General features: G+C 40.5%; 1 protein-coding gene across 6 annotated transcripts in view; it reads right to left on the reverse strand.

The window, feature by feature from the left end:
* Positions 1-27,130, reverse strand: part of gria4a (glutamate receptor, ionotropic, AMPA 4a) — a 162,426-nt gene that overhangs the window by 56,263 nt on the left and 79,033 nt on the right. For all 6 annotated transcript variants that reach the window (XR_013490973.1, XR_013490972.1, XM_033632123.2 and 3 more), the window contains exons 6-10: positions 26,149-26,202; positions 24,091-24,249; positions 15,894-16,061; positions 12,359-12,463; positions 10,501-10,611 (exon numbers count right to left, since the gene is read on the reverse strand). Coding sequence is in view for 4 of the 6 variants with exons in the window: in XM_033632123.2 (XP_033488014.2) it covers positions 10,501-10,611; positions 12,359-12,463; positions 15,894-16,061; positions 24,091-24,249; positions 26,149-26,202 (597 nt within the window). In the remaining 2 variants the exon portion in view is untranslated. The remainder of the gene's footprint in view (positions 1-10,500; positions 10,612-12,358; positions 12,464-15,893; positions 16,062-24,090; positions 24,250-26,148; positions 26,203-27,130) is intronic.

A 27,130-nucleotide genomic window follows, 5' to 3' on the forward strand; every position in this document is an offset into this window, starting at 1 on the left:
TAATTAATCAGACAGGCTTTTATAACATCCAACACTCCCAAGCTATGAGACGGTTTATGAAGATCATAAAACACAATAAAAGATGATAACATATTTTGGATTGAATACTTCATTCAGGAAATTGATTCAAGCTGAAAACAAGTACAGTTTAATCAAAGAGGATTTTAGGCTGACATGTTTTAAAAGGGGTCAAATGAGCAATAAAATCACTCTGTCACAGACTTGGAGGGAATGATCTCTGGGAGACTGAATTACACTGAAAGCAAGTGTAGATCAAAAGAAGGCAGGCAGAGGGATTAAACAAAAATCTTACAATGGAAATTGAACTATACAAACAAAACCTACAAAGGGAAGCTGGATTTATAAATAAATCCTCTTTATTTTCAGTAAACAAAGAACTTGGAATAAAACCATTTACTCTTGTACTTGTGAATGACTGACAAAATATGGTTGTTCAATGGGCTTACATGTATCTAGATGTGAAAAATTATTCAGTCTTGTAGAAGAAGGTTAGCATGTTAACACACTTAAAGGAACACTTCAACAACCAAATGACCATTTGTTTATTAATTATTCACCACATGTTTCATTGAATTTGTGAAGATTTTTTTTTTCCAGCAAATTCTTGAATTGAATTGAAGTCATAGGTGTCTGCATTTAACAACAGCAAAACTATATCAAAACATCCCTCTACAAACTCAGAGGCCGTTTACACGTACACGGTGATTTTGATAAACGGAGACATCTTCGTTCGTTTGTGCCCTTCGTTTACACGCAAATGGAGATTTCTCCTCTGAAAATGAGTCTTTCTAAAAACTCTGGCCAGAGTGGAGATTTTGGAAAACTCTGGTTGCGCGTTTGCATGTAAACTGAGATAAACGGAGTTATAGGCAGTCGACGTCACAGTATGCGCCGGAACTTGCGCCTGTGTCAAAAGTGCGACCTATGTTGCTATGGTGACAATGGATACATGGAAGGCTTGAGCTTCTCGTTACACTGCCACCTACAGGTTTGGCATGCTCTTGTGTATATATACACGGGTAAGTGTAAACGAAGAATTTTTTGAAAACGGAAACGGTGAAATGTCCATTTATGAAAATAGCTGGCAACGTGTAAACAGCCTCTCACTTCACAAACAGACAGCCTTTTCCGATCGGGAACTGAATGGAAACTTAATTTATGCGCCCCTCAAAGCAAAAACAGTAATTTTACCTTGCTGAACATGGGAGCTTCTGGTCTACCACTGCCTTCATCGTAGTTTGTGTTATGGTGTGAAATTAACGCTTGAAAAAACCAAAATCACAGAATAACATAAACAAACTAACTGATCGAGGCAGTGGGACACTGAGCATAATTTTGTTGTTCAATTCAATTCTATTCAATTCAATTTTATTTATAAAGCCCAATATCACAAATCACAATTTGCCTCAGAGGGCTTTACAGCATATCACATCCCTCTGTCTTTTGGACCCTCATAATAGATAAGGAAAAACTCCCCCCAAAAAACCCTCTCACAGAGAAAAACATGGTAGAAACCTCAGGAAGATCAACTAAAAAGTGGATCCCTATAACTTCAGTTCATCATGAATTTTCTCCGTTTTTGGATTCTTCGCTCACCGTAGAAGCATGCAAGAAGAACAAAGTTTTCTTCAGGAATTCAACGCAACACTTGGTGAGTAACTGATATACAAATAATCATCTGGGGGTTGAAGTATTCCTTTAACTAATATGGTGAAAACCATTTAGTATCTGTTAAACATCTACATGCTGTTATTGCCATTTTGAGCACGTTAGCATGCTGTAGACTCTTCCAAAGAGTGAGTTCCTCAGTTTCTACCGAACAACTCAGTTTTCTTCTTGTTAAATGGTTTGTAAATGTCCCATTAAGTGTTAAGCCACAATTTCACCACCACTTGGGATGTGCAAGTCTATTTCTTTGTGCATAAACAAATAGCAACAAATATGAAATAATAAGAATAATTTGAAAGGTTGAGATAAAAAACACATTGTAAAACAAATAAAAAACACCTCGAGCATGACGTTATCACATTTCTTACAAACCATTACTCAGTCATCAAAATCAGATTTGTTAAAACAAATCACATTTCTTTCAAAACCAACCATACAAATGAGACACTTTACACTTTTATCACCAACATCATCATCATCAAATACAAACATTTGCCCCGTTGTGTTCAATGTCAGAACATTTCTCCGAAAAATGTCATTATCAGAGACATTAGCAAGTCCCGGGGCGCTCGTTTCATTGACTCAACATGAATCATAATGTTAATGAACAGCACAATAGTTTCAAGTAAATTCCCTCTCACAGATCAACACAGCCAAGAGGACTGCTTTGTACTGTTGTAGGAATAAACACCACTATAAATGTAATGACGATGTGAGCTGAAGAACACATTTTAGAGGACAATACCAGCGTGAATCAAAGTCATGGCCTGATTAATGTTTAAATCTAATTTACAGTTTTCACAGTTATCTTGCTGTGCATTTTAAACTTTATTTTTTATTATTTTGCATCCTAATCATGACGGTTTCCAACCTGGTGTGATATTAACTGCATAGACACCCACCAAAAAGTAATAACAAAAATGTGAGATTGCAGCTTGTGAGGAGACATGTTCTTGAAGGATTATTTTTTTGTGGCAGAAATAATTTGGTGAATGATACTATGTTGCCTGTAATGTTTGATATGACAGTAACACTAGGACAGAAGATAAAACAGAAACTCTCTACAAAATTAAAGTAACATAGACTTGAAAATGAAAATTAGATCATTTTATCTCAGGTTATTACTGAAGCAAGTTGAAGAATGAATGGATGAAATTAATGGACATAATTATACTCATTAAAATGCTGTAATACTTGAAGACTGGAAGACTTATTTTGGATTCACTAAAACACAATTTCAAGAATCTGAAACCACTAAAATGGAAATTTTGGGCCAACTCTTCATGGAGAATATTCTCTACCGATCTTATTCACCGTTAATTAATTACACAATCTCCTCTCAGAGATATTAAAATTGAGCATAGCAATACTTCACTCAGGACACGATGTCGGGCTCAGCTCACATCCCAGCTACATCAGCTGATCTCAAACAGCCCAATCAACTGATGGAGCAGCTGATTGATGGAAGGGAGTCAGCTGATAGATCACATGATTCCTTTCTATGCAACCAATTGGCAAATCTCATTCAGGGCGCCATATTTAAATTGCTTTGGCCTGCCTACTGTTGCTGCTTCCTCTGCAAGCCACTTGCAACCCACCTCCACCCCAGCTCCTCCTCTTCATGCTGTGTCTGACTTATCAATGTCATTTCTGTTTGTCATTGATGCTGCTCTGTTCTGTTCCCAGGGGGTCTTTGCTGCTGCTCTCCCTGCCTTAGGCTTTCCAAATAGGTGCATGGAAGGGCAGGGAGGTTTGGTCTCTCTGCTTCAGGCTTTCTTCATTTGCATGTGGAAGGGCAGAGAGGTTTGGTCTCTCTGCCTTAAGGCTTTCCACATATGTGTGTGGAAGGGCAGAGAGGTGTGCTCTGTCTGCCTCTGTCTTTCCATGTAGGCACATGGAAGGGCAGAGAGGTTTGCTATCTCCGTCTTAGGCTTTCTGCGTAGACCTAGGAAAGGCAGAGAGGTCCCAGAGCGGAGCCATACCACCAAATATAGTACTGCAAATTGAAATTAGGTTTTCTTTGACTAAAGTGATCCTGACTGAAGTAAGTTTTAAAGTAACAATTTGGAATTTTGGGAAATATGTTAATTTGCTTAATTGTTGAAAGTCAGGTTAGAAGTTTTATACCCCTCTCATTTTTTAGGGGTTGAATATGAAACTACAGCAAGGAGATAGTTAGCTTAGCTTAGCACAACGACTGGAGTCTTGTTGTCACTGTGACTTTGCAGGCAACCAGCAAAGCTCCAGGAAGTCACTGCTTACAGCCAAGAAGTAGTCCAGCATGAAATAGCCAAACAAATTAGATATAATGTGTTAATCAGTGAGCTTTAGAGGTGCTGGTAGACATATTTTTTTTACCTTTAGACAGAGCAAAGCTAACAGTTTTTTGCTATTTTCAGTCATTATGCTAAGGTAAGATAACTGGCCCTAAGCTCCAGTTATGTCAGATGGATGGACCATATGGCTTGTGATCATTGGACTCTTGGTAAAATGAAATGTTGAAAAAAATGTATTTAAGTATATTTATTTAAAGCTCTAATATGTGCAGAGTCTCACGTCAGGAGATCGTCTTATTAATGACCCTCTCTTGAAAAATTTAAGAAGGCTACTTCGCTTCACTTTTCATCTTAAATCATTAAATCTCAAGGGGAATCATTTACTTAATGTGTGTTAACAAGGAGTGCGCAACCATCCGTCTGCTCCATCAAATAACCGTCAGGTTTATCATGTTAGAAGGTCAACTGTGTGAAATCAGAGTGGGCCACTTTGTTCAGTTAATTTAGTTCCATGTAAGCAACTAAACAGACACACACATACAAACACACACAAACCAGTGGGAGCTCTGCCAACAGTGGCACTGTTTCACTTTAAAGCCTCCTTATGGTTTGTTATCAGTTTGCCCCAGACGCCTTTGTCTTGGTGTGAAGGTAATAATGCCAACGCTGTGTGTGAGTGTGTTTGTGTGTGTTCTGGATAACAGTGCATGTATTCACCGTATCATGTTTGGTGCATGTGGCATTATGAGTCAGGGTAACGGCAGGTAAGAAGAGGGGAGAAAAGAGGAGGAAATCGAACATCAGGAGGTTTAAAAGAAAAGAAAGGGAGGGCATGGTGAAGAGAAACAGGAGGAAATGCAGATGGAGAGGAGGATGTGGGGTGTGTCAGCTGCATGAGACTACAGAAGAAAGATGAAGGAGCAGATCAGAATACAAACAGAGATAGCTACAGGGAGAATAGAAGATAGATAGGAACAGAAAAAGGGAAAGTGTGAAGGAGAGATAAAGAGGAAGAGAGAATATGACAACGTGAAAAATGTAGAGGAAGAGAGGCAGAAAGCAAAAGAGGGGAAAGGCTGAAAAGACAGACATAAAGAGGGAAAACGGGTGGGCGAAAGAGGGAGAACAGCTTTGTAGAAGCAAATGGTTGGGGCTGATAAGACATGAAACACTTCACACTGGAGCCAAAAAGGCAGACAGGACTTGCTATGTAAGCCAGTTAGCCAGCCAGCAAAAACAGACAGGCACCGGACTGGACAGTCACCTAACTGTCGAGTCATTAGAATCAGTTCAGCATTTAAAAAGCCAGACTTTCGCGTAACGAGTTAGCCAACCACCGAGACATTTAATCAGCCTGCGAGCCATCCGTTCAGACGGCCAACGCAGCAAGCCAGGCAGTCAGTTAGTCACAGCCTGTTTCAGTCTGTCAACTGGTCGCTCACTTCATTCATTCATTAATTACTGCAGTTACAGTAAATTATCATCCATCCAGTCTCATATCTGGCCAGTGAGTCAGCATGATCTCGCAGCTATTGAGCCATAAAGAGAGCAAGGCAGTTCAGCAGTCAGTCAGTCGACCAGTAAACAAGAGAACCAGTCTGTTGGTCATCACGCCAGTTGGTCTGTCACCGAGTCAACCTGCCAGTTTAAAAGCTTTTCACAGCAAGTCAGCCAGCCGCAAAGACAGTCAGCTGCTGAGTAAGTCAGTCCACCAGGTAACTAACCAGCCAGGTGAAAACAAGCCTTGTTGTCTGTCTCGCCAAACGTCTCCCACTCGGTCCATCTGCCAGTCAACCAGCAGCCACAAAACCTTTTCTTAGACTCTATTTTGGCTGAACTTGTTACACTTATCCAGAGCCTACATTTTCAGAGGCTTGCATATTATGTCATATGTTTATGTACTACAACCTAATTTATACAATCACATCAATAACGTCCCTCCCTAATGTCAATTCTCCATCTTCAGCTCTATGTAAGAGTGTCCTGCATCCTGATAAGGAGCCTCGTGGGATAAGAACATTAACCTTTCATTCATACACATACTGGCGGAATTTAAAAGTGAGTGGACTGTACTGTGTTTTTAAAGCTTTAAGTGCTACATCTTTTGACAATCCAATCATTGTAGACTAGAGTTGGTGCCCCCTGGCTAGTATGCCTTTGCAAATTAGTCAGGTTGCAGTTACGGTTTACATCCATGTTTGTCTAGACTCATATGTAGCAATGGTGGTTGACAATATCCTATATAATGTGTGTGTTTCTGCAGAGAAACTACAAATTCTAAAACATTATTTTTTTCGCGGACATCTTCAACCCGGCAGCAGAAAGCGATCCATACAATAAGCACAGCGTCAAGGTGGGCACCCAAGATTAGTGTCATCAATTCAGTATCCGACCAAATGTCTCCCCTTCTGTTCCGTTATGGCTTTGAGTAATGGCCTGAAAAGTGAACTTTATGTCACAGTGAAGTTGACCTTTGACTTTCTGTATAGAAAATGTCATCACCTCAACATGTGGTCATAATTAGCACATGCATTCTTGAGTCATGACCATGTGAGGTCACAGTGACCTTGAACTTTGATCAAAAAAATCTCATCAGTTCATCGTTGAGTCCTGGTGGATGTTTGTGCCAAATTTAAAGGAATTACCTTAGGGCGTTCTTGAGATATTATGTTCACAAGAATGGGGCAGATGAATGGACAACCCCAAAATATAATGCCTCCGACCCAACACGTTCTCACTCCGACTTCATCACATACAGACATTTGGTCATGGACTTTCCACGTCCACAAATGACGTGCAAGGTACCCTGGGTGTATTGGTTGTCGATGTTCTGGGACATGTCAAGGTCTGCCTGTCATATGCATTGTCTTCTTTCAAGATACATGTACGTTTTCACAGGAAATTTAACGTTTACATACAGTCTCTTTCAAAATAAGCGCGCTACGTTGGTACAACACCGCAAATTGGCTTTTTTTTTTCTTAAACGACAAACGCACCTGGTTGGGTTTAGGCAACAAATGCACATGGTTGGGTTTTGGAAAAAAAAAAACAGGGTTTGGCTTTAGAATCTTACGGGACACAACACCGCTCTCTCGGGTTAAAGTCAGTGTTTGTTGGACCCATCCACCAACCTTTCCAGTAAGACTTTTGCCACCTTAACTTTTGTCCTTGTCCTGCCACTTTTCCTCGTGATGCCACCGGGTACCATTAAACAAAACGGCAACCAGCTGCATATCATATCGACAGCTTTTTCGTTGGTTTCTGACGCCAAATGTCGCTGCCCAAGCACCAGATTTTGACAACTTCGTAGTGAGACTGGGCTGTCCAACCACAGCTACTGTTGGCACGGAGGCATAAAAATACATTTAGAGGCAAATTTAATTAATTAGAAGTAAGAAAATAATTTACAATGTAATATTATATTAAAGCCAATCAAACATACAGGGAGCGTTTGGTACGCTGCTTGTTACTAAGGCCAAAGCAGAAACAAAAACAAAAGAGATTGTCATATCCTCAGTGACCATGTTAACAAGTGCAGTTACGTACTTTACACTCATGAAGGCAAATACCAACAGGCTTAACAATCAGTCCCCATCAATGCACTTTGCTACAATGCTAGCGTGAAAGTTATATTACAGACAAGTCATAACATTTGGCGTCAATATAATGTGAAGTAACGGTGATCTCTGTGCTTCAGACAAATGCCCCTATACCTTTCCATTCAGGTGTGGCACTCTCACTGGAACTGAAATACAGTAGAGGAAAGTTGAGTGAGTGAGCATGACTGAGTAGATTTACAGAGTGACGGAGCAGAAAGATGAAGATGGAGGGAGAGCGGTACCAAAAGGTGAGAGGTGCAAAATGCTGTCCACGAATCACTCTCTTATGAAAACAAATTATATACATATACACATATATATATATATATATATATATATATATATATATATATATATATATATATATATATATATATATATATATATATATATATATATATATATATATATATATGTATGCATGTATGTATGAAGAAAAAATGATATATTTGGGTGAGGCAATTTTTCCTGTCTGTAGTGTAACAGAGAAGGCGGTGGTGATTTCTGGTGTCCTCAAAAGGAGTGAAAAGAATCTGAATTAACAGGGCTGTCTGATGGTCTGGTGATTTTGTGTGGCCAAATGTCAAATCTTGACAGCAGCCACAGAATCCCTCACAGAGCTCTCGTCCAACTGTGTGTTTTTGTCATGAGAGAAAGACAGGAGCACAGTGAGCAAGGCATCCCAGCGCCTCACAAGCTTAACACATGGTGGCTGTGAATCTCCTTCTCATCTGTTCCATCCCTCTTTGCCATTTAATCCATGTTAATGCAGGGCACACTACTTACCAAAGACAGCATTTCCAAAGATAAAAAGAATTCAAACAAAATACACATACAAAAACAACATTGAAACAAAAATGGAGCACACTGAGTCATTGTACAGAGCCTTAGAGACGCTCAGTCTATCAGTCTGTCTGTCCTCTGTCTTTCCCGAGGGTCTGCTACTCAGGTGAGTCTGTGTTTCAGTCTGTCGCTCTGTCTGCAGACCCGGCATCAGTGTCGCAGCAGAGGCTTCCTCATCATCAGAGGCTGCAAAGAGGAGGAGGCGGCTGAGCTAACATTAGCCAAGGCCTGCTGAGTTCACCATCCACAGAGAAATATACAGGTGGGGGAGGCATGGAGATAAAAACGAGGGGTGTAGGGGTTGGAGGTATGAGTGGAGTCAAACAAAAACAGCAAGAGACAATGAGAGAAAGAGAGAGGATAGTGGCGTTGGACACAGTAAGTTGACAAACAGAAATGGGTAGAAAGAAATAGGGAGGGAACAAACATCGAAAAGACATATGCAGTATTGCCAAGCTCCTTTTTGCACACCCAACTCTTTTACAACCACACTAAACAAATGTAATTAAGAACACAAGCCAACAACAGAGTGATATATTAGCAGGGTATTAACATAATATACACATATTCATGATGGGATTTTGTCGCAGAATAATAGCGTGCCCTTTAATTTATTTGATCGTGTTGTGTGTGTGTTGTCTTGGTCCTGGCTGAAGGCACCGCTCCACACACTGAGGTTTAACACACAGCCAGCTGAAGTGTGCATGTCTGGAGGCGGGGCTGTCACTGGGGACATTTAGTCCAGCTGAAGTCATTTCTCTGAATTCTTTCCTGCAGCATGTGTGGTTGGCTTCCTCTGTGCAGACCTGACTGGCTACTACCACCTCTGGCCACAGGCAGCGCTGTAGACCTTCACTGTGTTTTTAATTCAATGTCATAGATCACGTGTCCATTTATAGGTATCTGTATGAGCACTAGAGTGGAACTACAGATATTTTGGTCATACTTAGGAATTTGCTGGATGAAGCAAACGTGGCTTGAAACAAAATGCTGAATTGCCGAAGCTCAAGCATCTGTGGCTTGTTTTATCTCAGGGCTGAAATTAGTCTTTTGAGTTGCTTTCACTTGCATCATTTTGCATGCCCAATTGAATTAGACTGATTGCATTTACAGGAAGGGGATGGCCACCATAAAAAGGCTGCAGATGGGTGAAGTGAAATCAAATGTAAGCAGAGGATGTGCACCAATCCACCGATTAGCCCTCCTTTATCCGTGTTTGTAGAAGAAAGAGGAGTAATTATACTGGGCCGCAGACCGGTGTCTATGTGAAAGCCATTAGAGGAGACTGGACTGAGGTCACTTCTAAATGGTGATCTGAGGTCAGTTTTAGATTTGCCTGCTAATGAGACATTAGTGTAATCTTCCAGCTGGACAAGTGCCACTCCCTCCTGGCTGTGCTCTGAGAGCTCTCTCTTCAACTCGTACAGCCCGTGCTGCTCCAACCTGATTTTTCTTTGACATTAACAAAACTCCACATCACATTCACACACTGTACTTCATCCCCTGGCTTTCTGACACTGAATATATCCTATTAGGCCGCTAAGGAAAGTAAACACTCTATCTGGCTATCTATCTTGTACAGTAACTTCCTAAGCTTATTGGCTTGTGACCCCAAAAAACAAATTTGCTGAATCATTTTTCTCATTTTCTATATATAGACATGTCTTGCAACTCCTTGTAGCGGTCCCAAACCCCAGATTGGGAACCACCATACTACAGCACTACAGCAGCAGAGCCATTTCTGTAAGACACTGGCACCCACCTTTCTTGAAAGCTTACTCTCTTCCCCTTTCTTCCTGTCTCTTTGCATGCGACTGATGTTGCTTGGAAAATGACAGGGTTTTTTTGTAGCACGTATAAGTTGGGGTATTAATCACCTGTTGTGCACCTGATGTTTGCACTAATTTGCATCTCCATTAATTTAAAGCCTCTACAGGAGGCAGATGCGAGCTGGAAAATCATTTGAGCGCAATGTTTTGGTGAAATTAAGTTGTTGAATTGCAAAGGCTGATGTGTGTTGAAGGAAGGCTTCACCCAAATATCAAACGGCACCCAAATTATGCAGAAATGAAAGCAGTCTGGGGCTACATTACCATGATGGTCGTCACGACCACTGTTCGGTTCTCCATCGCCGAGCTGTCGTTGGACAGGGCGTTTTCATTCTGGACCAACACAAGCTTGTCTATGTCGTTCCAGTAACCAATCTGAGAAAGACAGAGCAATAAAAAAGAGAGAATGAGTGATAAAAGAAAAAAAATCATCCAATCATCAGACTTTATGGCTCAATTCATGCAAAATTGAAATGTAAAATGCTGACAATAAAAAGCACAAGATGAAATAAAACAGAAATGAAGAGATATAAAAAAAAGGAAATGGAAGTTATGTGAGATGAAGTGAACAAAAAGTTAAAAAATGAGTCAACAGAATGAGCTCACTCCTGCAGATTTCCCATTGGAACTGTAGAGGATATTGAGAGATATTGAGTGCGAGCCAAGAACTTTCAATAAACACACATCGCTGTCGAAGGAACACTTGAGAAACTGGAACACAGTGTTATTTTCTATTATAGGTGCTACACGTATGACTTTTTTTCCAGTAAAGAGAAATTATGAGCGCTTGTATCTTGAGCCTCATCCTCCTTTTTTTTGCTATTATGGAGAAAGATTATGCTCAATCTGTCCTTATTTAAGTCACTGCAGAGTTTTATGTACACTCAGGTTGGCTGGGAGCTGCTCCCCAGTGCACACTCAAAAAAGTTATCAAAACTCAAGCTGCTCTGGTTCAATTGCAGTCATCTGAAGATATTTATAACTGCAGTATGACGGTCATTAATTGAAAATCAAGTCAGTTAATTATTTTTCTAACAATCAGCCATCACAAGGAATGAAACAAGAAAAATGCAGCTAACATTTAAATCTACAGGAATTATTCTTTAACATGACAGTAACCCTATGTCCTTTCAAAGGTGATTAAGAGGTTAAAGGGAATTTTCCTGCTGACGGGTCACATTTGCTGAAATGATGAAAAAGTGGTTTTCACATTCAGCCATTTCGGTTGCTTTCACATGTAGTCCTTTTTAAACAAACTGAACTCAGTCCTCTTAAAGTGCACCAAAAAGTGGACCGAAAGAAAAGGACTCACTATATTTGCGTTCACATTGTCAGTTCATTTGAAAGAGGACCCAGTTCTCTTTCTGGTCAACTTCAGCTCTGATGGGGCCTCAGTCCTCTGTTCACACTATATATTTGTATGATATACTGACATAGTTTTGTTTTTACTTTGACGTGCCACTGCAGTGTGGTTTTGAAGCTCCTCGCTTTCAGATGAACTTAAAGTTGGAGGAAAACCTTTGCGTTTCTGTACTGTAGACTGTTGCCATTTTATGTATTCTACATTCCACATCTGGAGATGTGCAGTATCTTCTGTGGAACAAACTACTCCTCGTCCTGCGTCCTTGCAAGCGTTACAGGCTGACGTGGTTTTGTCTGCTTTAAAAGCATCCCAGTGCAGTAGCATGTGATCTAGAGGGCTAAATACAATGGCAAAGAGCAAAGTGAACCTGGAGCACTTTGTGTTCACAAGGCACAGGTTAAGTGAACCGCACCATGGACTTGAAACTCACACCACCCCCCGAAGTGGTCTGACTTTGGTTCGCTTCAGAGGGGTCTGAGTTCTCTTGGAGTGTTCGCATATGCACAAAAAATTCAGAGTCACCGCTTTGAGTCTGTTTAGAGGGCTGAAAAGGACAACCTTGTGTAAACACCCTTAAACACTGCTTTTTCAGCAACACAGCCTGAATATATATATATATATATATATATATATATATATATATATATATATATATATATATATATATATATATATATATATATATATAACAAAAACACCATGGAATAAGTTGGCCGCATCGTAAGTTTCTGATGTGGTTCAACCATGAGGAAAACCTACCTTGCGTGGTCCGTTGCTCTTCAGTTCAAACACGTCCATGGTATAGTTGACCCGTCGACCGTAGTGATCAAACTGGATGTTGCCAGTCAGGCCCTGAATGCGCACCTGAATTTATAGCAACAATGACAGTAAGGATTGGTTAGTCCCAGTGGCTAATCCTGTTGGCTAACTGCTAACAGCACTTTCTTAAAAGCAATTTGCCTTCAAATACTGCTTTTTTAAAACAAATATTTAACTACAACTATTCAACGTAAAATTTGTATGTCATCAAATGTCTAGAGCTGGTACCTGTTGTGTCGTCTGGGTCTGTACTAACAACCAGACTAAGCTAAATTTGTGACTTCAACAAAAGTGTATTGAACATGCAGCCAGAAGAAAAATGGATTGCTCTTGTAACCAGAGGTACATTTGACATGAGAAACAACAAAAACACTTCCACAAGGCAAAGAGAGCAGAGAAGTATTAAATCAGAATTTGCTGCAGAGAATGACATCTTGAATGACAGGTCTGTCACTCAACATTAGTACGTGATATCTCTGTTTCCCTTTCTGACTGCATTCTCAACCTACATTTGTAAAGTGCCTGTGACAAAATATAATATAAACTCAGCAACATACTTTGAACAATGTGTTCATGTTAGTCATCTAAGCTGAAAATGTGTCACTGATTTACCATACTTCTGTCATGCCACATAGAAATGAATGCCTGAAGTTATTTATTTTACTACTACTACCACCACCACTACAACTACTATTACTCTAAGGTCTGCTAGTAAACTCTGCATTATGTTTCACTAAGTAGAGATGACTGTGATTTATTAAATCAGCAGTTATAAAATTGTGTAAACTGTGTTGTTCAGGCAAACAAGTGGAGCATTATCTGGGAAATAATGGGAGCTAGAATTAATACCAAATTATGTTAAATGTTCGCTGAATATTTTAGTACCTGTTCACGAGTCATAAGAAATGCTACATCATCTTTTAGAAGGAGCAGATGTTTACCCTCAGCTACCTCTGACTCTGTTTAATTCAAGGATATGTTGACGGAGCAAGGCAAGCTAATTGCTAACGCGCTTGGTTAAAAAGGAAAACAACCAAAGCTTTGAAATAGCTGTCAGAGATGGCTGAGGTGTGATTGTTTTATCCTGTTTGAGGTGTAACAGCTGGTGTGTTTCACATTTTATTCCCCAGTCACTCTTGGAAAGGGGATTAACGTACGGTTAGCTAACTGTTACTATTGAAAAATGCTGGTTCCAATTAGGCGCTGTAAGTCCTTGCGGAGAATTCACGCACAGTATTGTGACCAGAAATAAGGTGGATAGAGATAAAATTATTGAATGTTATTCACTGAATGGCTATTGCAGAAAGATGGTGACCATAAACAGTATCAAAACTAGGGTTTGATTTTTTTTTGAAAATACAGTACAGGCCAAAAGTTTGGACACACCTTCTCATTCAATGCGTTTTCTTTATTTTCATGACTATTTACATTGTAGATTCTCACTGAAGGCATCAAAACTATGAATGAACACATGTGGAGTTATGTACTTAACAAAAAAAGGTGAAATAACTGAAAACATGTTTTATATTCTAGTTTCTTCAAAATAGCCACCCTTTGCTCTGATTACTGCTTTGCACACTCTTGGCATTCTCTCCATGAGCTTCAAGAGGTAGTCACCTGAAATGATTTTCCAACAGTCTTGAAGGAGTTCCCAGAGGTGTTTAGCACTTGTTGGCCCCTTTGCCTTCACTCTGCGGTCCAGCTCACCCCAAACCATCTCGATTGGGTTCAGGTCCGGTGACTGTGGAGGCCAGGTCATCTGCCGCAGCACTCCATCACTCTCCTTCTTGGTCAAATAGCCCTTACACAGCCTGGAGGTGTGTTTGGGGTCATTGTCCTGTTGAAAAATAAATGATCATCCAACTAAACGCAAACCGGATGGGATGGCATGTCGCTGCAGGATGCTGTGGTAGCCATGCTGGTTCAGTGTGCCTTCAATTTTGAATAAATCCCCAACAGTGTCACCAGCAAAACACCCCCACACCATCACACCTCCTCCTCCATGCTTCACAGTGGGAACCAGGCATGTGGAATCCATCCGTTCACCTTTTCTGCGTCTCACAAAGACACGGCGGTTGGAACCAAAGATCTCAAATTTGGACTCATCAGACCAAAGCACAGATTTCCACTGGTCTAATGTCCATTCCTTGTGTTTCTTGGCCCAAACAAATCTCTTCTGCTTGTTGCCTCTCCTTAGCAGTGGTTTCCTAGCAGCTATTTGACCATGAAGGCCTGATTCGCACAGTCTCCTCTTAACAGTTGTTCTAGAGATGGGTCTGCTGCTAGAACTCTGTGTGGCATTCATCTGGTCTCTGATCTGAGCTGCTGTTAACTTGCGATTTCTGAGGCTGGTGACTCGGATGAACTTATCCTCAGAAGCAGAGGTGACTCTTGGTCTTCCTTTCCTGGGTCGGTCCTCATGTGTGCCAGTTTTGTTGTAGCGCTTGATGGTTTTTGTGACTCCACTTGGGGACACATTTAAAGTTTTTGCAATTTTCCAGACTGACTGACCTTCATTTCTTAAAGTAATGATGGCCACTCCTTTTTCTTTAGTTAGCTGATTGGTTCTTGCCATAATATGAATTTTAACAGTTGTCCAATAGGGCTGTCGGCTGTGTATTAACCTGACTTCTGCACAACACAACTGATGGTCCCAACCCCATTGATAAAGCAAGAAATTCCACTAATTAACCCTGATAAGGCAGACCTGTGAAGTGGAAACCATTTCAGGTGACTACCTCTTGAAGCTCATGGAGAGAATGCCAAGAGTGTGCAAAGCAGTAATCAGAGCAAAGGGTGGCTATTTTGAAGAAACTAGAATATAAAACATGTTTTCAGTTATTTCACCTTTTTTTGTTAAGTACATAACTCCACATGTGTTCATTCATAGTTTTGATGCCTTCAATGAAAATCTACAATGTAAATAGTCATGAAAATAAAGAAAACGCATTGAATGAGAAGGTGTGTCCAAACTTTTGGCCTGTACTGTATATATTTATTTAAATGTAGCATCAAGGATTTTCCCCCTGAAATTATATGGATAGGTCATTTAAAAGGAATAATTTGCCAGAAAGCAAAAGATTAACAAGTCTTTCGGAATAAATACTTGGTTTTGGAGTTATAGTTAGAAAATATGATGAGGCTAAGGTTCGGGTAAGGCATATAGTACTTATTGTTAATGTTAGTACCTGAGAAATACATGGGCAATGTCCCTGTAAGTACAGCAATACAAGTTTGTGTGTTGAGTGTGCGTGGACTCTGGTGGTACTTCATCAAAGTCCCAACAAGAATTTAAAACACATAAATGTCGGCGTAGATTTCTGGAACATTTTCCCCTTTTTCATGCCAGCTGTTTTAATGACTGCCTTTGTGCATGTGTTTGTGTGTGTGTGTGTGTGTGTTTGTGTATGAACATCTGTCTCAGTGTTTTGCAACCTGTCTATACTAAACTGTACAACATCAGAGTTGTGCCAACCTGTTTAAGCGCACGCTCCATATCTATTCCCTGGTTCCAGGGAGCAGCTGGATTGGCCAGGCAGTCTCCAGCATTGCCACGACGACTGATGTCAATTTTCTGACGGCGAAGGGTGCGGAAGGCCTCGGCCATTACGAGGACGCCATCGTACGTTAGAGATGAGGTATACTGGAGAACAGAGGAAAACAGAGAGTGGGAAGAGACAGAATTAAGAAAATTCATGTCAACATTTAGACAAGTTTTGACTGGCAAATTAATATCTCTTCTTTGTGAGTACACAGCATGACAGAGATTAATCCCGTCATACAATTAGGGCCTGTGTCAACAGTGTTGTTTCTGAGTGCAGGCATCTTTTTTTAGTTACTCCCAAAAAGCAGAGAGCGTATGTGGACACCTAGAGAAAAGGCAAGTGCTTTTGTCAGAGTGCACTGGCTTATTTGCTCTGAGCACTTTTAGTTGGAAGTCTCTGAACTTTACAGAAAGTTGCTAGTGTTGACATTGCTGTACCTTTAGCTACTGTCTATTCCGAGGGGTGTAATATGCATAAACTAACAAAACAAAGACAGAGAAGCCCATTTGTGGGAGCAGATCAGTGGTGTTGTGGTTTTATCACTGCATGCATTGTTAGTTTGTTGTTAACTGTGTAGTCAGCCCTCTGGTAAAATAGCATACATTAGCTATCTAGCTGACATTAATGTCCCCAGCACCCTGCCATCACCTCTCTGCCAAAGAAGAAATGCTATGTGGACACAGGCTCTTAATTCTGTAATGCAAATGTGATGGTCACAGCCACACATAGTAATGTTTTCCCATTCACAATCTTTAAACGCATTTGTTTGATATCTACACAGGTTACTTTCATTTATGGTCAACCAAACCTGAACAATTCACATCACACAGTTGGTGTTCTAGCATTGTAGGGTTACATGGGCAAAATGTTTGATATTAATCATCTGTTTCTTTGTCTTTGAGTTACCGTGGTTGTCTGGGGAGGTCCCTTCCTGGTGGAGCAAAAGGCATGGCTGAGGGCTGAGGACTCCTAAATCCTGGAGCCAACTCATTGGACCAAACCATATGCTGCCATGTCATGGGGGGGATTTGGGTTTAGTTACTTCTGCTTTGTATTTAGTTGTAGTTTTTGGTTACCCCTTGCGTATTATTTGAATTGTCTGAGCCACTACATATGCTCCCTCGTGTGTCATTTTGGAAGGTCAGTTTGTTCAGTTAACACCTTGTTTAATTATTATATTGATTGTAGTTATGTAATGTTGACCTTTTTTATAGGCCTAGCTGTCCATTTCTTGGTTTGAAATTTTTCATGCATTTTTGGGGCAAATAAAAACCCATGATTTTGTCAACAACTCCTGTGTCCTTGTTGCCTCACTGCTTGGTCCCTAACAGCAAACATCTGACATGACAGAGAGGCATTAAAAAGTTTCCTGTAAAAATTTACTGACTTTACTCAGGGTGAAAAGGCCCAATCTGTTATTTCTTGACAAAGTTACACTGAAGTGTATCTACATAAAAGTTTCAATCATAAAATTTTCTATAATTCTATAACTTAATCAGCATAACTGGAAAAAAAACACAGGTTATGACCAGGGACTGGAAGGGTTAAGATATAAGAGAGTCTCAGCATTTTCAAGTCAAGTGATCCAAACTTCGGTTGTGGGTAGAGGTGGGAATCAACAGAGGACCCATGATACAATATGATCACAATACTTAAGTCATGATACAATATTATTGCGATATTAAAAACACTGCTATATGCTGAGTATTGTGATAAAATATACTGCAATATATTACAATTTATCACCTTTTTTTTAACGGTGATTTGTGTCCCAAAAGGAACCCTTCATCCCCAAATGTTTTATCTAATAAGATAAAAAGTTCTGTCCATCTCACTTTGATCATTTTTATTGCAGCAACTGATCTGCTAAACTGAAAAGGTAATTGATTTTATTAGTCTAGATGGATATCAAAAGTTTAATTTGTACTTGTAATATTAATATTTTCTATAATAAAAAAATCGATATTTGGCATAGGATCACAAATATCGAGTATCACAGTTCTGTCATTTCAGTGTTGGAAACCCCAAACAAAGAGGTAACCCAAAGGCACTGTAAAGCAAAATTACCACACAATGTTTCTGATGTGAATAGAATAGAATATGCTAATGTTGCAGTGCCGTACCACAGCGCTATGCAATTTGTTCCTAAAAAGAGAACCTATATAATTAGTACCACAGCTGTATCACCTCATCAGACCGTCTCCATATGAACTCCCCTCATGATTATGCAAACATGCTGACCTGGGTCTCAATCTATCTCACCGCTCTGACTTTTATATGACTACACAGTTAACACCACCAATCAACTTCATTGTAAATGTAATGTCACCATAAATGTGCCAGTCTTATAGTTCTCAAACACAGTCACTGAGCCATTAAAATGGTACAAAAACATGTGTAAATCATATTGTAAACCCAGTGATTAAATGCACTTTGTTAGGGGATTCCCTTTGATGATGAAGTTTGGATTTCAAGGATTTATAAATGCGGTTTTGTCATGTCCTAAATTACGTTGAGGCACTTTAAAAGTGAGTAAATTGAAAAAAAAAAGTAAAAAAAAAAAAAAAGAGAAAACCCCTCAGTGTTTTAAGGAACCTTTGAAACGTGACAGAAACTAAGAAACTAGATTACGTGTATCTGTTTTCTAATGAAACTCTTAAAAGTAGTGGTAATCTTGACAGGTTTTTTTTTGACAAATTCATTATAGGTAAGACGCAACGCAGCGGGGGAACAGCACCACACACTCAGCAGCAACAAACCCACCCTGCCCACACACAGACGCACACAGCGCAACACAGACAGAGGCAGTCAAACACACAGCAGGCTGCCTTCACATCACAGCAGAAATGAGTGGTGAGATGAAAATGGGAGGAAAGAGGGTAGTCGACGGAGAGAGTCTGCTGATGCTCTCCATGCCTCTGCAGGTAGTTTACTCTCTTACTGACATCCCTTGATTTGCATCCCACAAGGCGTGTTTTGGAAGGCTGCACAACCATGTCATCCTCCTTTCATCTCTCCCCTTTGAAACTAAAGAAGCCTTTAGGCCTGTGACTGACATATGAGGACTATAGAATCCAAATCACGGAGAAAACAACAACAAAACTGAGCCAACGAGTGTACTGCTTCTGTCACAGAGAGGACAGAAATACCTCCGGGACACAAAGGAAACAGTATTGGCTTTTAGAAGCTCTTAATTCTGGATAATATTTCTAGGATCAGTTCAAATCTCCAGGTTCAGCTAAAATCCACTGAATCAAAACAGATTTTCTCTGTAAACCTGCATTCTCAAACAGTATAAAGGCCTAATGCAAGTTTACTCTACTGTTCCATATCAGACCAAGGACTACAGTTATAAATGATGTATGTGATAAAAGAAAGCATGTGCCACTTTTCACACAGAAGCTAATATACATAAAAAATGCATGCGGTGCATTTAAAATGTACATATCTACATTCATGCTTTACACCATATCTTGTAAGTCTTATATGAATGAACTGACCTTAGTAAGTTAAAACAATGTCGTAAGCATGAGGAGTTGTCACCAAAAAAATTCATTCAATTATTTATTCATATATTTTTATGGATGGTAGTGTCTGCTGCTCCACCACTTTAGTTTAGACTAAATACTGAATGACCTGTCATGAAATATGACTTAGTTATGATGTCCCCCTCAGGATGAAAAGTAACAACTTTAGTATCTAGCAGCATCATCAGGCCAAGATTTGACTTTGTCCAGTACTTCAGTGTATGGCCACAAAACTACTGACACTCCCAAAGCAGCACTACTGTTTCTAAGTACAGCCTCACAGAGCTGCTAGTGTGGTTGCAGACACCTTGGGCTCCATCTAACACCTGGCCCAAAGCAGTGCACAGTGCAACTGTCATTGCTAGGTTCAGACCAATACAGTTGTCATTTTCACGGCCAGTGGCCACGTTTTGCAAGCGCTGCTCTGTGCATCCATGGACATGAAGGTCTTCAAAATGAGGTGTGGTCAGGTGCATTGTTGGTACATAGCTATTTTGAGACAGCAGAGAGCAATTATGCCATTGACCAACAAATACCTGGTCTAAAGTCAACGGTGCAGTGTTTTTCTGCTTTCTAAAGGGTATTATTCAGAGAGTAAGATGTGCCTACATAGGCAGGTTCACAACACACATACACGGCATGTTACACACACGGGGACGCATGGCTGGGTTGCAGGTGGGTGAAATAATACATCATTAATGAGTCGGTGAAGATTCTCAGTCATCCAGGTCATGGTAATCATAAGTGCTATATCGAAGGCAACTGGACTTGCTTGTGTTTCTTGAAGAAACGCAAGCAAGTCCAGTTGCCTTCGATATAGCACTTATGATCATTAATGAGTAAAATGTTCTCTAGAATGTGAACATAGCAGAGAGCAGAGCAGAGCAGAGCTGCTCTCCCATTCCCCGTTAAAAGAGACGCTGAGTGACTTTACACACAAGGAGCAGCATGACTTCATTGATTATTTCAGGCGCTAAAAGTTTATCTCTGTTTCCTCTGTCTAGTTTATGACTACAGTTTTTAGTTTTGCTACTTAAACGTCCCACAATATTTGCTGCAGTGACACTACTGCTCTGACTGCAGTGCTCTCAGCGGAAAATGAGGGCGGCAGTAGCTCAATCGATGGGGACTTGGCTTGGGAACCAGAGGGTCACCAGTTCAAGTGCCCGTACAGACCAAGTATGGAGTGTGGACTTGCAGCTGGAGAGGTGCCAGTTTGCCTCCTGGGCACTGCCATGGTTCCCCTGAGCAAGGCACTAAACTTTTCCAAACTTAAAAAAAGGACATGCAGAAGCTTAATTTTCAACTGCCATTTTGCCTGTGGATTTTGTGGATTGACAAATACCCCAAAACACACCTATGATTAATTAAGAGACTAAATAAAACTCCTTTGTTCTTTGCACTTTACTTTGCGCACAGATTATGCATTGTATAACCGGCAATAGTGGGTTGGTCACGCCCAAAATGCACCTGCACCATGCACATTAGACCATGGGCTATAGATGGTTTAAATAAAGCTTGTAGTCTTATTTGATTTCAAATCATACAGTGGGGCCTCAAACATGTTCTATATAATCTTATATCAGCTTTTTATTGTATGTATGATATTGTCATCCACATCATAAAGTAATACTGGAACACTGACTATGCAAATCAGATAAAAGTTATATAATCACTCATCAGGCTGTTGTGACTCACAACATAAACACGACAAACAAAAGTAAATGGGCCGCCATTACAGGACAATGCTTGTGTCAAGCTAAGCACACTTATGATTTGAGTTTTAAAAAAAACTTCAACAGGGACATTTCACCATCGTTTTATGGATGCCATGAGTGGCCATGTGCTCATGCATTTATGTGTCTGTTTATAAACCAGTGCAGAGACTGCATACACGTGTCTGCTCTTTAATGGTATTAAATAATCTCACCATAGACTGCACCGCAGGGAACACAGGGAACATAATAAATATAAACGTAATAAAGCTCAGGCTGGGTTAATGACACACTGAAAAACACAAGGCTCTGTCATTATTTTTTTGTTGTCAAATGAGATGGGAAATTGAAATGAAAAACAGACAGTAGCTTTAAAACCATTTGGATGTGCATATTTAATTGATCAAATGAGCTTTGCATTGCTGTCTGGAAAATATAAAATGCTTTACACATGGGGAAATATTGATAAAGGCTGCCTCATTATCTATTAAATATGCTTACACAGTTGTTGTTAACCTATTCATATTCTGATCATGCAATTACCCAAAAATGGCTGAGAAGATATGTGTGATCATAAGCATTGTGGCTGAATTTTTATGAAGTTAATATATATATATTTTTGCCAGGTCACTAATCATTTTCATTACACTTCAACAAAATCTCCAGGCACACCAGAGCTCATTTCAAGGCACTGCAGCTGAGAATCACTGGGTTAAGAGATTTTGATTGATGGCCAAAAGCAGCTAGCTCAAAATCCAGTCTCCAGTGTGAGAGGGACATGTCCCTATAGTGCCTTTCACACTTCACATTATTAGACTAGAGCTCTACTTGGCCTCAGGCTACGAGTTGGCCCAAGGCTAACCGAGCTCTGTCTTTACACAGCACCAATTAGCCTAGAGCAATTTGGAAGCATCTGTTGTCACTAGAGATATCTAATTTTGTGTTATTGTGTTAAATCATTAAAATTGTGTTTTCTTGTTTGCAAAGGCAGACAGAACACACTATTTTGGGAAGAGAGGAAAGAAATTCTGAGTGCATTTAGTCAAATATTTTTACAAAGTTCTGAAAGTTGAGAGCATCTGCAGTTGTTTTTAACTTTATTTCGTATATTTAAGCATGTTGACGCTGTCTATATGTTATAAACATACATAATAAGTTTATGTCTATTAAAGGAATACCTCAACCCCCAAATCACCTTTTGTATTTCAATTAATCACCACTTTACATTGATTTCTTGAAGAAAACTTTGAGTTCTCGAACCTTTTCGAATCCAAAAATGGTGAAAATTCAAGTCTCATTTATCTGATGGTATGCTCAGTACTTCCTAGACAGACAGCCCTTTCCGACGGGGAACTGAACAAAACATTTATGAACTCTTCAAAGCCAGACTCTATTGACAAAAACAGTAATTTTACCTCACTCAAAATGGGAGCTGCTGGTCTACCACTGCCGCGATTAGTAGTTTATTTGTGTTATTGTGTGACTTTGGAGTTTTAAAAGGTTAGCTTGGGTTCAGTGAAGTCACGCAATAACACAAACAAACCACCGATCGAGGCAGTGGTAGACCAGCAGCTCCCATGTTCAGCAAGGTAAAATTACTGCTTTTGTCAATAGAGCCTGACTTAGATAAGTTTCAATTTCAGTTCAGTTCCCTATCAGAAAGGGCTGTCTGTTTGGGAATTGCTGAACATATGACTGGATAAATGAGACTATAATTATACTGCATGACTTATGTGAGAGTTTGTTTTGACATGACCCCTTTTGAATCAATTAATCAAGAATTTTCTCCATTTCACTGTGGAATCATGCAAGAAAAACAAACATTTTCTCCACAAATTCAACATAAAATGGGCTGAGTAATTGCCATACAAATAGTCATTTGGGGGGTGAAGTGCTCCTTGAACACACCAACTGTTGTGTTGGTTCGGGTCGATTTATGCGACCGACATGCACTAATGAATATTCATCAGGTCAATCTGAGAACGATGATTAGCCAATTAACACCAGTCCTTGGGTGAAAAATTACATTCCAATACTGAAAGAATGTGACCATCAATATAAAGCTGCAGTGCTGAAAGACTCATACAGCGTGTTTGTGTCCCCTGAGAGTGACTGCATGTGAGTGTGAGCCAGAGAGGAAGGGGCAGATAGCTGCAGTATGATGTATTTTTAATAGGTAGGTGGACATGTTTCTATTTAATGTATGCAAAAATCAAAAGCAATTGAATGCAGGTCAGCACTGGGTCAAAAGAGGTGTGTTGAGGGTGGAGAGAGGAAAGGAAGGGGGGAGAGAGGATGCTAAATAGAGGCACATTAATGTGACAGAGAAAGGGACATGGGTGGTGAGGAAAACAGACAATGAGGATGGTGAATGGAGAGAGAAGAGATGTGCAGTCGGAGAGATAATGGGATGCATATGCAAAGGATGCAACTTTGGAAGCAGAACTGAAGTCAAGGGGTGGGGAAATCTAGGAAAAAGGGAGGTAAGAGGTGAGGAGGAATGAGATGTCATGGAGGAATATCATGCATGACAGACATGACAATGACATCTCTGTATCTGCATGCAGCAAGTTAACCTTGACACTAAATCAGACAGTAAAAGAGGAACTTATGTATTCAATCATAGTAGATCAGCCAATTCACTCCTCTGACGCCCTGAGGTTACACTCTGATTGGCTAAGGAGCTGAACCAAATGCACCATATCACACTCTGAATGGTTCAAATGCAGCACATCGCTCTGTGATGGGTTACCTGAAGGAGCTGCACATTTGGTGTCTGTGGGGAATTTCAAGTACGAAGAACAATTAGCTCACCAAGCCCACCACCTCTAAATGTGTGTGTGTGTGTGTGTGTGTGCATCTGTAAACAAGCATATTTTTATCACCTTCGGTGGGCTTTCAGATCCGGGGTATTCTCTCTGATCCAGTTTGTTCCAGCGCTGCATCAGTTTAATCACGATAGGCCTGCTGAAGTCCACCAGCTGGAAACCAGTCACATTGGCTCCGCCATGCATGAACCTCTCCAGAGATATGTCCTTAAAGCCCTGAGAGAGAAGAAAGATGGAAAGACAAGGTGAAATGAGGGGTTATGCAAGCGCAAAGAGAACAGAGTGGAAGTGGACTACAAAACGCTCCACCACTGTCTGTGGACCTTTGCTGGCAAATCATACTCCACATACTCCAACAGTTTATCTGATTATTTATACCTCTACTTATTATGGAGTGGCTTCCACAGCTGAGAGTGTGGCTTCATGCAGAGTGACACATTGTGATGAAGTGGTTGTGGAGAGGGACCCATTTGGGAACCGGCCACAGAGGTAGAGAGTAAAGACGCGTCAGGGTTATCCTGGGTTCACGGATGCTAATTGCTAAAAGCCTATCTAGCTTGACCTGAGCTCGCTGAACCCTTTTTCACCATCCCGGAGAGAACTGCTGTGGAACAGATTTTAGGGATTAAGGTTGAAGCAATACTTCATTTGCTGACACAAGTTCCAGCATATTCCTGCAGCTTTGACTTTGTTGAAAAAGACAAATGTATTAATTCTGAAATGAAAGGGAAAGAAGGCACCTTGGTGGGAATATTAAATATCAACATAGATGGCAATCATGGATTTTTTTCTGCTAGTGACTGTAGAAAAATCAGCCCAGTTGCCTGAAGAAAATGTTGGCATTGTATGTTTCTGCAAACCTTGGCTACGTTACATTCATACATTTCATACGTACAGTATCATATAAACGTTTCCAAAGTAACGTAGTTCTGATTACATGTATTTAAGCTGATTTTGTCATTGGGAGGTCGAGGAGATTGTGGATGGCGTGACAGTGAGGCAAGATGGCTGCCAAGCTGGCAACTACTGCACACCTGTTTGAAACCAACAAACAACAAAAGCGGTTGTTTTTAAGCAAGACATCGGTGGCATGTGTAGCCATGATTGTGATACCACAACTGGGTATTTTTTATTAAAAACATGACCTTTTCCTGACTATAACTGACTGGTTACTGTGCCTAAACATAACCACTTGCCTAGAGTGGCAGTGGTTCAGTCCATAGAGACCTTGGTTTGGGAACCAGAAAGTCAATGTATGGACCAAGTATGGAGTGTGGTCTGGCAGATGGGGAGGTGGCAGTTTGCCTCCTGGGCATTGCCAAGGTGTCCTTGACCAAGGCACCAAACCCCCAGCTCCTCGGGTGCCCGTCCAAGGCAGCCCCCTCGTTCTTCTTCTTCTTCTTCTAACCACAGTGTTGTTGAAACATAAACTTTGTACATATTCCCCATATAACAACGTACAAATAGTACATATCCATGTTTTGCAGAAACACACTGCCAACATTTATTCTGGCAATTGGGTTGAAAAATAAGTCTGGGCCAATCTGACGTCAAAGTAAACAGCTTAAAAGACCCTGGTTCATGACACACATTGTTTGTGTGTCATGGCTGATTCTAATTTTTTTGGGACCATATCTTGATCATTTTGGAGTCAGTTTGCCAAATAATCCATTCAGTCTTCATTCATTCATTTTCTGCAAATGCTTATCCTGTTGGGGGTCGCGGGGGGCTGGAGTCTATCCCAGCTGACATTGGGCGAGAGGCAGGGTACACCCTGGACAGGTCGCCAGACTATCACAGAGCTGACACATAGAGACAGACAACCATACACACTCACATTCACACCTACGGACAATTTAGAGTCACCAGTTAACCTGCATGTCTTTGGACTGTGGGAGGAAGCTGGAGTACCCGGAGAAAACTCACGCTGACACAGGGAGAACATACAAACTCTGCACAGAAGGGCTCCCCCACCCCGAGGTTTGAACCAGGAACCCTTTTGTCTTGTCTCTTTGAAGTATTAAAATGGAATTATCTTTGTATAGGCTATCCAAACAGGACATTACACCAACACTGTACTAAACATGTCGCAAACTACCTAACAAGAGTTCTTACCAGATTTGCTATGATGTAATGGTAGCCTTTGACATGTTTTCCCACGCTGACAGCCTGGAAAGAAAAACAGGGAGACAGAGAAAACACATTATTTCATTGCACAATGCACGTACTGTAGAAAAGCAGGAGACATGTAGGATTCACAATTAACTTACAAGCCACTGGAAAGAGAACTTAAAGTTACTATAATTTAGTTTTAAGGAGCAGGGCAGAGGAGTCAAACCACAAATAAAGGAGACTCCCTCCCATCTGTGGCTGTAGTTATATTCATATACTGATTAAAAGCAGAGGGAGCGATGAGCCTGTGAGCACTTCACTTGTCCTCGGTCCCATGCTGGCTCAGACTGCAGCTTCTTGGAACACTTAAAGAGCTTCATCAGTGTGTTGTCTGGGTTAGGGCTCTGTTAACCTGTCTGGTCCAACTTCATTTAAAAACCCCTGCATCCTCGAGAAAGGATGATTTAATTTGTTTTGGTAATAAACTTAATAAGGTGGCTAGATCGATAGTAAGACCAAGAGGCAACTCTTTCCTACAAGACTTCACATTTCGTATTATCAAAATACTGTTTCGGGAAGTGTAATGACACATGGTTGAATTCAGGCAACTACAGCCGATGTTCTTTTCCACTTCATATTAATACATGTTGCTAGTTGACAGAAATGAGTATTGACTGTCTGTCTGGCGTGGTTGTATGAAATTGCACGGTTGACAATTTGGCACAGTGATGAAGTGAAAAGTGTAATTCAGCTCAACACTGAAATCTGTAGTGTTTTTTGTCATGGATGGAGTGAAATGTTTCGCACTGTGAGCTTTCTGACGAAGGAGGAATAAGCATCTTCACATTAACATGGCGGCTAAACTTAATTAATAAATTGCTCACATTTTTCTCTCTGTCTCTCTCACCCACACATACCGACAGCGATGTACTGACACATACAGACGCACACACACGCGCAGATCGCAGCTGGCAGGGGCAGTCAA

Source organism: Epinephelus lanceolatus, chromosome 4 (genome assembly GCF_041903045.1).
Source record: "Epinephelus lanceolatus isolate andai-2023 chromosome 4, ASM4190304v1, whole genome shotgun sequence".
Taxonomy (NCBI): Eukaryota; Metazoa; Chordata; class Actinopteri; order Perciformes; family Serranidae; genus Epinephelus; species Epinephelus lanceolatus.